We start from the raw sequence: 13,265 nt of genomic DNA on the forward strand, positions 1-13,265 counted from the left end.
TTTTTAAAAAAAAGACAAAACACCAGCAAGATAGCTCAGGAGGTGCACTTCATTCACCAATAAGATTGGTGACTTGAGTTTGATCTTCAGGGCCCACATGGTGGAAGGACAGAACTAACCCCCAGAAGTTGGTCCTCTGACCACATGTGTGTCACCCCTCCACACACACAAAATAAATGTCACTTTAAAAAAGTTTTTAGGGGCTGAAGAGATGGCTCAGCAGTTAAGAGCAATGACTGCTCTTCCAGAGGTCCTGAGTTCAATTTCCAGCAACCACATGGTGGCTCACAGTCATCTGTAAAAGGATCTGATGCCCTCTTCTGGTGTGTCTGAAGAAAGCTATTGTGTACTCATATACATAAAATAAATAATTCTTTAAAAAAATAAAAGTAAAAAGAGTTTTTAAAGTCCCATCCATTCCATCTCTCTGGAAATAGGCAGGCACCCAGAATAGGATTCCTTAAGAAGATTATATCTTCCAGGTGCTGGTGGTGGCAGTGACATACACTTTTAGGTCCAGCACTTGGGAGATAAAAGTAGGCAGTGAACTCTATGAGTTCAGGCCAGCCTGGTCTACAGGGAGAGTTCCAGGACCGCCAGGGTTACATGGAGAAACCCTGTCTTGAACAACCAACAAACTAAAGAATGTTCATGTTCTTTTGAGGAGAGGGAGGAAGTAAGGTGTTAGGGCCTCGGTGTCGTGAGTACTTGAAACCACTTCCTGAGAATGAGATCTGACCTGAAGGTGTGTATCAGGAATAGCATTGATGAATCTTCCCATCCTGGGTGGGGTGGTCTCCCCACTACCACCGTCCCTGCTTACCTCTGACCCTGTCTTTTCTGTCATGGCCGTCAGTGCACAGCCACTCTTGGATGTGACAAGGATTTGCTCAACGGACAGCTTCTCCACCCGTGGTTAAGATCCATGGCTCCCATCCTAGAAAACAGAGACTAGGTTTGCTTTTGGTTCATCGGGCGTAAGAATACCCTTGGAGAAACTGTGCGAAGCATTCCTGGGGTCTGGAGGCAGAGGCAGCATGAGCTTGGGAACAGCAGGAGCTACAGAGCGAGACCCTGACACTGTTCCACAAGTTGATGAACCAACTCAATCTTGGGATACGATGGAGAAAGTCAGAGCCATTTTTTTATTATTATTATTGTTTTTCATTGTGTGTGTTACACCTGTGCAAGTCAGGAGCCAATTTGTAGGAGTCAGGTGTCTCCCTCCACCATAAGGATCCCAGGGATTGAACTCTGGTCATCTGGCTTTACCCACAGCTATCTCGCTGGCTCCAGGTTTTGGTTTTCTGAGACAAGCTCTCTCATCCAAGCTGACCGAAAACTTCAAGGACAGCCTCAAACTCCTAACCCTCTGCTGTCTGCCTCCCAAGAGCTGGGAGTACTGGGTTTACACTCATGCCTCACCAGGTCAGGTTTTATTCTGTGGTAGGAATAGAATTAAGGGCTTCACGCATGTGAGGCAAACACCACATCCAGTGAACTGCATCCCCAGCCCGGGACAAATACTGTCTCCTTTGTCTACACTACTGATGACATCATCTTGGTTACCATTCCCTTGTCTGGCTCTGAGAGGTCTGTTGTAGATTTCAGTCCCTAGTCACTCTCGACTTACAGTCCTGTCTGTGCACATCCACGTGCTAGCCTTGAGGACCAGCTAGGTGAACTGTGGCGGGGAACTGGGTTTGGGACGGAGCATGAACAAGATTTAGATGCACGGGATTCCTCTGGACAGGTTTGGGAAGCTCAGTATGCTGGTATATGCCTGTAATCCAAGCCCTCGGAAGGCTGATTCAGGACTGCAGAAGGCTGAGGAAGGGGCATTAAGAGTTCAAGACAAGCCATGCAATGGTGGTGCTCACCTTTGATCCCAGCTCTCAGGAGGCAGAGGCAAGTGAATCTCTGCAAGTTTGAGGCCAGCCTGTTCTACAGAGGGAGTTCAAGGACAGCCTCAGCTGCACGTTGAGTTTGAAGTCAATATGAGCTAGATGAGACCCTATCTCAAAACAACCACAAAAGTAAAAACAAAGTAAAGAAATAAATAGGAAAAAATGTGTGTATATGCATATGTATATATATTAACATGTTTAGCATGCACAAAGTTCTGGGTTCTATTCCCAACACCCAAACTAGGGAGAACAGAGAGAAGCAGATCCCCTAATTTGCTAACAGCCCACCACCAAAGAGTTGAGGTTTGTTTGTTTCAGCTCCTGACTCCGTCCCTTATTTCAGGTGACATCAGTCCGTTGCAGCCCCCTGTGCCAGGATGACCCGAGGATGTGGATGATCTGCAGTCCATCAAAAACCTGGCTGAGGTCCGTATGCTGCCACCATCCCGGTCCCTGTCCCCTAACCCGGGCCACACATTCCTGCTAGGAGGAAGTACAGGAGTGGATCTTCTGAGCCTGCCGAGCAAGCTAGTGGCCACCGACGGAGGCACCCCAGGCCAGCGGCTTCTCGGTTTGTTGGAAACATCCTCCCACAGCGGCTCCGCAAGATGACCAGCCTGTTTCGCAGGAGCAGCAGTGGCAGCGGCGGCGGTGGTGGCGGTGGGGCCACCGGGGCTCGCGGGGCCGGGACGGGGGCTGGGGATGGCAGCGCGGCCCCTCAGGAGCTCAACAACAGCCGGCCGGCCCGCCAGGTGCGCCGCCTCGAGTTCAACCAGGCCATGGACGACTTCAAGACTATGTTTCCTAACATGGACTACGACATCATTGAGTGCGTACTGCGCGCCAACAGCGGCGCGGTAGACGCCACCATAGACCAGCTGCTACAGATGAACCTGGAGGCCGGTGGTGGCAGCGCCTACGAGGACAGCTCGGACTCAGAGGACAGCATCCCACCAGAGGTAGAGGGGTGGCTGGAACAGTTCACTTCCAATAGAGATCCAGTCTCTCTTAGAGGCTCTGGGTTGCTCCCAGCCATAGCCACAGAAGGTGGGGGTGTGGTGGGTGGAATAGCTGGCTTCTAACCAACAAGCATCTCCCTTTAGGAAACTTAAGATCAGGCAGTGACCAATATTATAGGTAACAATCATGTACTCATTCAACAAACACCCAGCAAGCAAACATCTACTCGGTGGTATACTAGGGATAATACACAACCCTGGATAAAGTCCTAAGAATTAAGGTGCTTGTTTAAAATGTAGGTACATCAGCCTCACTCCAACATTCTGATTCCTTAGTTCCCAGCCTAGAGTTTCCAGTGTATATTTTCCAAGAAAGATTTTTCTTTTTGTTTTTTTTGTTTTTTTTCAAGACAGGGTTTCACTGTGTAGCCCTGACTGTCCTGGAACTTACTCTGTAGACCGGGTTGGCCTCGAACTCACAGAGATCTGCCTGCCTCTGCCTTCTGAATGCTGGGATTAAAGTTGTGTGCCACTGTGGTGGGTTGCCCAGGTGCTGTTTGTATTCGGATGTTAATTCTGTTTCCTCCAGAGGCGCTGCTCTGAGGAGTAGTAGATCTTGGATTCGGCTGATTTCATGTGAACCTCCTCCCCATCCTAAATGGTCTTAAAAATAAAGGCTAGAGCCTGTGATTGGACAATGGAAGGGAAAGGTGGGGCTGGAGGCCTCAAAGAGTGGAGGAAGGAAGGGGAAGGATGGAGGAAGAGGAGGAGGAAGGAAGATGGAGCAGAACCACATGGCCTGGAGAAGCCATAAGTAACAAGGGGTCTCATAGCTGGGGAATAGATGAGCGTAGTGGTAGATCTGCCCATCTAGGCGTGCAGTTTATAGATATAACTGGGTTGTGTGTTTTTTACATGGGCGTATTGGGGCTGGAGATTTACTATTCCCAGTAATTCATGAGGGGCTCTTGAACAGCAGCCAAACCAGAGTGTTTTTAGAACTCACAGGCTAGTGTGGATTGGAGCCGTGAGTCGGACCAGAGTAGGAGAAGCACATGCAGAGAGACATAGTAAGAGCAGAGAAAGAAAGTGAACTGGCCCCAGGACCACCTGTCAGGAGGCCAGAGAGGGGCTGAGACCAGTAAGGTTGGCCATACCCTCCTCCACATAGAAGAGTGGGGTGCACCCCTGCAGACAGGGGGTGGGGATGGTTACAGAGTATTTCAGAATTGTCAGCCTCCAGAGCCACATAAGCAGGAAGCCACTGACAAGGTGGAGGGCACTGCCAGTCACAACTAATCAAGGCCCACCACTTGTGAGTAGCTGGTTTTCTCCAGCCCCATGCAAGAGTTCTGTGCCCAACCAACCTCCAACCTAGAAGCAGTTCTCAGGGCAAATGGGTAAGCTATGCAATCAGGGCAAGAGCCAGGGATGAGACTGGACCAGAAGACAGGACCAGACTCCACTGGTGGTCCTGAGGGATAAACCCAGGAGTTCACACGTGCCCTGCATGCCCTCTGTCTCAGAGCCACGCCCCAGCCCTCCTTTTACATCGGATTTCCCTAGGTGGAAAAGCATATGTTTACTCTGTAGCTTGGGCAGACTTCTTGTACTTTCCATCCTCCTGCCTCCACCACTCGGGTAGCTGGGATGACAAGCATGCTCCACCAGAATTTCACTCTCTCCAGGGTCCAGCCTATCTTGGGCATCTCTGCCGCTTCAGAAATGCATCTTTTCTGTTCCTCAAACTCGATGAGAGCAGTCAGTCATCCTCCTTGTTTATGTGAGGACTCTGGACCAGATTTGACTGCAGAGCCCGGTCTCCTTGGTTCTCCCTCCCTCCCCTATCGGGTGCTTCTAGGATTCTCTCTCCACGGAGAAGCTGTGTGGGCAACAATATGACTTGTGCCAGTGTGGTGTTTTCTCCCTGAGCACATAGTGGTGAAAGGGGAATGTTTGCAATGAGTAGATGTTACTAGTGTTTGCGTGTGTGTGTGTGTGTGTGTGTGTGTGTCTGTGCATGTGTGTGTGTGTGTAAGCCAGAGACCCGTTTAGGATGTTGTTCCTCAAGAGCCAGCTACCTTGTTTTGGGAGACAGAGTCTCTTGCTAATTCGGCAAGGCTGGCTAGCTATGGTGCTGCAGGGATTGCTAGTGGCTCCACACCCCCTAGACTGGCATCACTAGTGGGGGCCACCAACGTTTTATATGGGTGTCATATCTTGAACGACCCCTTTGGCCTGCCTGGATTAGTCAATAAAGAGAACACTGGAAAATCCAGACGCTTCTCGTTGAAAGGAGGTGTGAGATCCTGTGCATGTGTGCATGTGTAGGTGCATTCTTCCAGTGTGAGCTGGAAGTTCCCTGCATGCTTTGGCTCTCTATGGTCCTGTTGGTCCTCACAGTCTGGCAGGTGGGGCGTTTTCTGCTTTGCCCACAGCGCCCGTGGTCTCTGCAAGGCTTCCTCAGCCCCAGGCATCGGACCGTGCTGCACTTCTGTTCCCAAGCAGCCTGCTGTCCACGTTGAGCCCCTTCTGGGCCACCCTTGGCATTCTCCCGACCCCCACCTTTCGGAGGCCTGCGTGGGCCCACTGGCAGGCAGCTCCTGAGCCAGTACAAAGTACTGCAGAGAATTTACGAGGAACAAGAAGCATGACAAAAACTGCTGACTGGAAAAAGCCCCGTCTCTAGAGGCTGATGGATGGTGGGCTGTCTCAAGGGGTATCCTTGTCACGAGAAACAGCTCCTGTCAGATAGATGGCTCAGAGCCTGCCTCCCTCCCAGCCTCTGGACCCGAGGGCACCCAGGGAATTAGGCTACAGACCACAGAACCTTTAGAGCCAGAAATATGGGGGGTGGGCAGAAAGATGCTGGGGTTCCCTCTCTGGGACTACAGGTTTTCCTTTCTGGAGCTGGCCTGCCCACCACGTGTCTCCTCCCCACTACCAAGCATTCCTCTCTAGAGGCTGTATTACTGTATGTACTGTAATGCACCCTGCCTCCCCGTGCTCCTTGAGTCCAGGGGCACACCACAGATCAGAAGAAACCCATGGAACTCTCTTCTCCCTCTCACCAGACCAGGCCTGGACCCTGTTCCTCAGAGCCAAGGACTGTCAGAAACGGGGGTATGTGGGCTGGAGGAGGCAACAGCCACTCTTCTGGGTACCCTAGGATCTTGCTCCTGTGCTAGGCAAGGGGCTGTCACCATAGACCAGGAACCCATTCCTTATACCATCCCCCGCCCTGCATCCCTCTCCTTCCTGGTGGAATGTGGGGTGAGCAGCGCAGTGTCCTGGCCAGTCAGGCAGCCTCATTCTTCTTCTGCAGAAGCATCTGTTTAAATACTTTCCGCCTCACAGGAAAGAACACGCATTCCAGGGCGGGGGCCTCCTTGGGTCAGGCTGGCGTGCAGAGCGCTGCAGTGCGTGTGCGTGCTCACTGCCAGGGAGTCCTGCCGACCTCCCCGTTCTAGGTGCAGCTGGGCTAGGGGTCAGATATATCAATGGAACCTGGCTCGGCAGAAGCAGAGACACAGCTTTAGGGGTGTCTTTTACAAACCCAGGGTTCAAGTGGGTCTGGGAACTTAGGGGCTGAACCAGTCAGGGTCTCTGAGCCCTTCCCAGGTTCTTTGGTCTCTGAGAAAGTGGGAACAGAGCTGTAGGGGTGGGGTGGGTTCAGGTGTGTGACAGGGATCTGCCCAGATGCTTCTGGGGGGCAGATTCATATCCACTGGATCAGAGAAATTTGACTTCACATCATCCTCTGCTTCTCCCTGTCCTGCTTTCTCAGTGAAGAGAAAAGGGTCCAGAGGGACAGTAGGCAACAGGGCTGTTCACCCTGAGCAGCTTACTTAGGTGTGCAGGCTGCCTGAGGGAAAGGCGTGACCGAGAAACCCAAGGTCCCTGTTGAAGATTCCAATCTAAATCCAGTGAGTGGTTTTGCCCTGTTACTTAACCAGACCACAGCCTCACGGGGCCTGTAATCTGATTCTCAGCAGACAGAGCAGGAGGATCAGAAGTGATATGACCTATGGTCCTTTGAGCTGTGACATGGCCATTACCATCTTAGTCAGAACAGCTCTGACTTCCTGCACCAGTTCTTTGGCAAGCTTGGGCCTGTTCCCTCATGGAAGGCAGGAAGGGTCATTAGAGGGTCACCTGTGATTTTAGCCCCTCCCTCTCTCCTATAGCCACCTCCCAGTGGTAAACATTTTTGCCCCAGCTGCAGATGGATTTGAGAGATGCTGGGTTATTCGAGAGGTTAGCTAACTCGGGGCTCTATGGCGCTTTCAGGGGGGTGCTACTCATGCTGGGCTGGGTCTTTTGATGATACAGTTGTTGGGGGCAGGCACTCTTAAACTTGGGTGAGATCACTTCTTTGGCCAGTCATTGGTGTTCTCTCTTCCTCACATCTTCCCAAGAGAAATAATGAGACAGGTTCAAGGCCAGCCAGGGCAACTTAGTGAAACCCTATTTCTGAATAGAAGTAAAAAAGAACTGGCCCATACCTCAGTGGTAGAGTTCTTGCCACATGTGTGTGAGATTCTGTGTTCAATTCCAGGCACCACAAAACAAATAAAATACACCCAGGCCTTGATTTTCTCATCCATAAAATGGGCCTTAACTTCCCAGACTGGGGGTTAAGATAAGAGATGTGGAAGTGTGCCGAAGGAGGGTATGGATGATGTCATCATCAGAGACAAGTACAGAGAAAGAACACGGGTGTCAAGTGTGCAGTCCAGTGAGGTTTCATAGCACGTACATGCCACGTGGCAAGCACCCAGGTCCATAACCCTCTTCCACAGACCCCAGAGTCCCAGCCCTCCTCCCCTTCTCTCCAACCCTCGCTCTCTCTCTCTTCCACCCTGTGCTTTGCTGCTCTCGACCATTGCTTGGCCAGATGCTGCTGCCATGAACAAATCCTTTGGGACAGTGCGTTGTCCTGTTTGCTAAGTAGAATTGAGGGGTCATGGCAGCCACGTGTTAGTGTTAATACAGAAGGCTGGCATCGCCAAGGAGCAGCTCCCAGCAGCAATGAGCAAAACTCCCTAAGTCACAATCTCGCCTATCCTCGGTTTCATCCGAAAGCCGCTGAGGTTCAAGGATGGATTATTTACATCCTAATCAATAACTGTTACTACATCTCTCTTTGTTTTCTCTGACTTAGATCTTGGAAAGGACTCTGGAGCCCGATAGCTCTGAGGAAGAGCCCCCGCCTGTGTATTCGCCGCCAGCGTACCACATGCACGTGTTTGACCGGCCTTACCTGATGGCTCCTCCAACTCCACCTCCCCGGTGAGAGTCCATCTTTATCTCCGAGCATAGTGGGTAGAGGTGGAGATAGGAGTTGAGGTTGTTTAAACCACAGTGGGAAGCTGGCCGCCCCACGGCAAACATTACTCTACTAGCTGCAAACTTGTGCAGTGGCAAGGGACATTTTCACAGGACACCTGGAAAGAACCTTCAAAAACTTCAACACTGTGGGCAGAGTGCTTGTTGTACAAGCAAGGGGGCCTGGGCTTGGATTCTTAGCCCCCTACATGTAAAAGCTGGGCACATCTGTAACACCAATAGCCGGTATTTCAAATACAGGCAGATCCCTGGAGCCCAGTGGTCAGATGATTTAGCCAAATCGGTAAGTTCCAGGTTCGGTTAAGTGAAAATTAGAGAGTTGGCTGTCCCTGAAGTGTGTAGAGCAAACACAAGGACCCGAGTTTGGAACCCATGTAAAAAGTCGGCCATAGCAGCGTATGCCTATGGGATACAGTTAATTAAATATGGCTCAGCCTCCGGGTTCTTGGAATGTGTAATCAAGGGAGAGGCAGGGTAGGAAGATGAGCTCATGAAATATTGTACTGACCCTTCCCTTCCCCAGCCCGTGGACACATTAGTAATTAATCATTGTGTTGTCTCCTGCTGAGGCAGGATGAAGCTCAGAATCCCTCCAAACCCAGCCCCCCCCCCCCCAGGAAGCCCATCAGTCACCAGTGGGATGACTGTCTGTCATCCCTGAGCTAGTGATGTTGGAAGGATTTTTAAGCAATGTGAAGATGTGTCTTCTTCTGGGCTAGTTTGATGACTGGAGACAGGACTGGGGTCCACTGACAGCAAGGACCCCAGAGACTTGTCTCAGCTTTGAGACTCTTGTTATTTGAATCTTAAAATGAAGCTAGTGCCTGTGATGCCTGCTGTATGTGAAGTGCTTGCTTTCTGGGCTCTGTGTTCGGCAGATGCTAGAGCCAAGGTGTGGTTGCTTTGTCCAGGAGCTGTTGTCTTTGACAATGACAGACCGGGTAAGAGGAGATGATACCAGGGGGGAACTGCTATAGTGATCCCCAATTCTAGACATCTTAGGAGCCCCAGCACAGTGATAGCGGGGAACCCAGAGAGCCAGTAAAAACAGCTGCCATTTGCCAAACACCCTTCAAATGCCAGAGGCGGCCACAGTCCTTTACTCAATGACTTAAGTACTTAAGTGGTAAGCAGTGCCGTAGCCAATTTCATAGCTGACAGAGCTGAGCCTCAGAAGGTTACCGCCGTCTCCATGGCCAAGGATGGGGTGTGAACCCAGGTCATCTGACTTTGAGGCAATCAGTTTTCACTGCTGTGTCCTCTCCTCCCTGCTGAGAAATCAGCTTGTAGTGTTGGGTCCTGAGAGTCTGGAGAGTTAGCTGGGTGGGATAGAGGCCCTCTGTTGAGTCCACAGTGTATAAGAGATACAGGCTGGGGACCGGGGCTTAGAGACTTTGGTGACACTTCCAGAGAGGTCACACCCATGGCAGCTTACAGAGATCAGGGCTAAGTGACTTTCCTATGACTCCCCCCACCCTGCCTCCCACACTGGTCTCCGTGCAGCCTTGCCTGACCTAGAATTAGCGCTGTAGACCAGACTGGTCTGGAACTCACAAAGATCCACCTGCCTCTGCTTCCTGAGTCCTTCCTGGGGTTAGAGGTGTGTGCCACCACCACCTGGCTTGACTTCTGTGTCATTGCTGTCTTAATCTATTTCATTTATGTTGCTATGACAAAACACCTGAAGGCAAGGACTTGATTGAGGAGAGGCTTATTTGGCTCACGGTGTGAGAGGGATTTTAGTCCTTTATGGCAGGAAAGGTATGACAGAGCAGAGGGCAGGGCCATGGGGCTTTCACATCAGGAAAGCAGGGAGAGCTGGTCTAGAGCCAAAGGCCCCTGCAACCTCCCAGGCCTGCCTCTAGTGATGTAGATCCCACTTGTAAAAAGCCCACAGCTTCCCAAAGCAGTGCCGCTGGCTGGAGACCAGGAGTTCAGCCACACAAGTCTGCGGGTGACATTGCAGACCAAACTAGAATATTTATTCCAAAGTACTTAAATATTCAAATTACATTTAATGTGTGTGTGTGTGTGTGTGTGTGTGACTTGTCTTCTGGACCCCTCTCCTGTAGATCAAATTTAGGAGAACCAGGAACACAGGGACCCAGAAGCTGCTGCCCAAGCCATGGTCTGACATCCACAACTCCTTAGTTTAGTGAAACTGAGGTGAGAGATATGTTTCAGACAGAGGAACTGGTGTGTGCGCAGGAAACACAGGAAGAGGGGGCCATCTTGAGGAGCTCCTGCAAGCATAGTTTCATCAGAGTGAACGGAGAGGAACATGGGTCAGTCATGGGGGCTCTGTGGACCTTTCAAGGAGCACACACCTTACCCTGCAACTCCATGGGACTATGCCACGACAGACTGATATTCTAAAAATCTTTGGCTGCTGAAGGTTACATTTGAGAAGGGCTAGTGATCTGGTCCCTTTCAGTCACCGTGTCCCTGGGATGAGCCTAGTGACAGGGCAGAGTTTCAGAGTTCAGTTACTGTTCTGCTGGGTCCAGAGAGGCAGGGCCATTCCAGAGAAGCAAACCTGGCAGGATCCTTTACCTAGGTTTTTCCTGAATGATGTGACCTGTGACAGGCTCTGGCCCATGTGAACTGCACGTCCAGACTCCACTAAAACCCCCTCCCGAAAGGCCCATGTCTGAAATCCTTCCCAGTCAGGTGGTCCAACATTCTGTGAGTAAGTGAGCGTGAGGTCATCCATCAGCTTGAAATTCTAGTCTGGGGGCTCTGGGGGCTCAGTACCTGAAGATCCTCCATCTCCTTCCCCCTCCCCCACTGAGTTCTTCCCTTTGGCTGCCTGAGTCTCAGCAGCCCAGGAGGCCCCTCCACAGGCTGCCTGCTTTTTTGTGTGGAAATTGTTTTACCTCAGAGTTCATTTCTCCCATTCCTTTCCAACCACAATGGAGTTGCTGGGCTGCCCTTTGGGCTGGCCCCCTGCAGCTGAGGATGACTTCACCCCAGGGCTCGGAAGAGGATGACTGGTTGTCTTTCCAGAACCCGTGCCCAGCTGCCCGGGAAAACTCTGGAAGAAAAGGAATTCTTCCCATGTCAGCCCCTCACCCCGTGGGCATCCCAGATGAAATAGCTAGAGGGGTCTCGGTCAGAGTTTGGACTCTCCCTGTACAGCCATCCTGGGTGGCTTCCAGGTATAATTGACTTGGAGTGTTTACCTTGCTGCAAAGGAAGCCCAGACAAGCCTTTACGGCTGGAAGTGGTGTCTGTGGGGCTGACAGATGGGCCTTGGGAGGAAACCAGAACTTGGGACAGGGACCTAAGTGGCAGAACATTGTGGAGGAAATGTAGCCCCGGGCTCCCCTGCAGGCTCCTCTCTGGATATCTCTGCATGTCTCTGGCTGTGAGCTGAGCTCCCCCTAGCACTTAGCAGCTGCTTATCCGTCTGCTGCTGCCCCCGGCCTCCCCTCAGCCCTCCCCTCATACCCACTGGGCCACCAGCCCGAAATAGAAAAGGAAAGGAAGTTATTTCCACAAGTTAGCAGCAGACGGAAAAGCTCCCCTCCAGTGAGGGGGTGGAGGGGTTCCTGGAGCTGGAGGCCAAATCAAAGCCAGGCTGAGCCCAGCATGGCCCCCACCACCCCCAAGCCGCCTGCCTTCTCCATGTGTCATTTCCCTGATTCAGCAGGACACGTGTCCTGCGGTTGCCACGCAGCAGGCTGCTAAGGAGCCCTGGAGCTCCTGGCCCAGCTCCAGGCTGCCTTCAGGCCTGGGCTTGGGATAGAGCCTGGGGTCAGGGCAACCAGGCCCTTCTTCCTCTCCTATCCTGTCTAGCACAGGCACACCTGGTCTGGGAAGAGAGGCCCCATTGAATCCCTTGGAAACAAGAACCTAACTCTGGCCCCCTCAGTTCAACCTGCAGCTCATGGGGGGGGAGTGTCTGTGTGTGACCCAGTACCTGGGCAGGAGGCCAGCCAGGTCTTGATTTTGTACCAAGGGCTCCCCAATGCTCCCTACCCCTTGCTGGCTGTAGTTGAGCTAGAATGGGAACTCAGATCTGCTTATTGACCAGAAATCTTGGGGAGCTCCCAAACAAGGGGAGAACAGGCTGTTGGCAGGCTACTTGTCTGCTGTTGAGGGCTAGGGGCAGGGGGGGGGGTGCCTATTATTTAGCAGTTCAGCCCTGGTACCCTAGGGACATAGCACAGAAGTATCTGACCCATCCAATCCCCCCTCCCCCATCTGTAGGGGACATTCATAAAGTCTGTATGTAAATCCATAACATTGACATTTGCCCCAGAGACACTGAGTGACAGGAATGTAGCCTAAGCCCAAAGCCAAAGCTGAGGAAAGCAGAGCGGACTGAGGAGAGCCCCGGAGAGAAGAGAGAGATCCCCATTGCCCCTGGCCTGGCTGCCTTCCTTCTTGGTCTGCTGTTTCCCTCATTCAGCTGAACGCATGCCTGAGCCTTTGTTCTAAAGGCAGTGTGGGCACTGGACAGTCTGCGTAAGATCTCCATCTGCCCAACAAAGCTAACTCTGGCTAAGGTCTGACTGCTCCCTGCTCTCCTCATCTCCCATCCCCTAGGATTGATGTCCTGAGCTCTGGACAACCTGCAAGCCAGAGGCGCTACAGAAACTGGAACCCACCCCTGCTGGGCAGCCTCCCAGATGACTTTCTCCGAATCCTTCCTCAGCAGCTGGACAGCATTCAGGTAAGAAGCTGCCCGGGAACTTTCATGCCTACCTGCCTGTCCAGCATCTCTTCCAGGCTACGTCATGGTCTGTGCCAGGCAGATTTACTTCTTGGTTTTTCCAAGCTCAGGCTGGTCAGCTTCTGTGGATTAGCATTTGTAAGGAAAGAAAGGTTCTCTGGCTGTAGCCATCGCCTCAGGCTGAGGGAGGGAAATGGGGTACCTATTGGTGGGGCATGCAGCCGGGGTGGAGAAGTGTGAGACTGGAAGTCCATGCACACACCTGCTTGCTTGAGCTGCTTGCAAACTGATTTTCAGGATGGTTTAGGTTCCAGAGGAAGGAATGAGGCAGCCCTAGGTTGGGAGGAAAAGTCCTTTTGATGTCCTTTCTAA

At 51.9% G+C, this 13,265-nt stretch overlaps 1 protein-coding gene across 1 annotated transcript in view; it reads left to right on the forward strand.

Annotated features, from left to right (window-relative positions):
- Nucleotides 1-13,265, forward strand: part of CUEDC1 (CUE domain containing 1) — an 87,618-nt gene that overhangs the window by 64,899 nt on the left and 9,454 nt on the right. The window contains exons 2-4 of the mRNA XM_080924466.1: nucleotides 2,251-2,866; nucleotides 8,031-8,158; nucleotides 12,767-12,893. Of these exons, the coding sequence (XP_080780592.1) occupies nucleotides 2,516-2,866; nucleotides 8,031-8,158; nucleotides 12,767-12,893 (606 nt within the window). The 5' untranslated portion in view covers nucleotides 2,251-2,515. The remainder of the gene's footprint in view (nucleotides 1-2,250; nucleotides 2,867-8,030; nucleotides 8,159-12,766; nucleotides 12,894-13,265) is intronic.

This window comes from Micromys minutus (genome assembly GCF_963924665.1).
Source record: "Micromys minutus genome assembly, chromosome: 10".
Taxonomy (NCBI): Eukaryota; Metazoa; Chordata; class Mammalia; order Rodentia; family Muridae; genus Micromys; species Micromys minutus.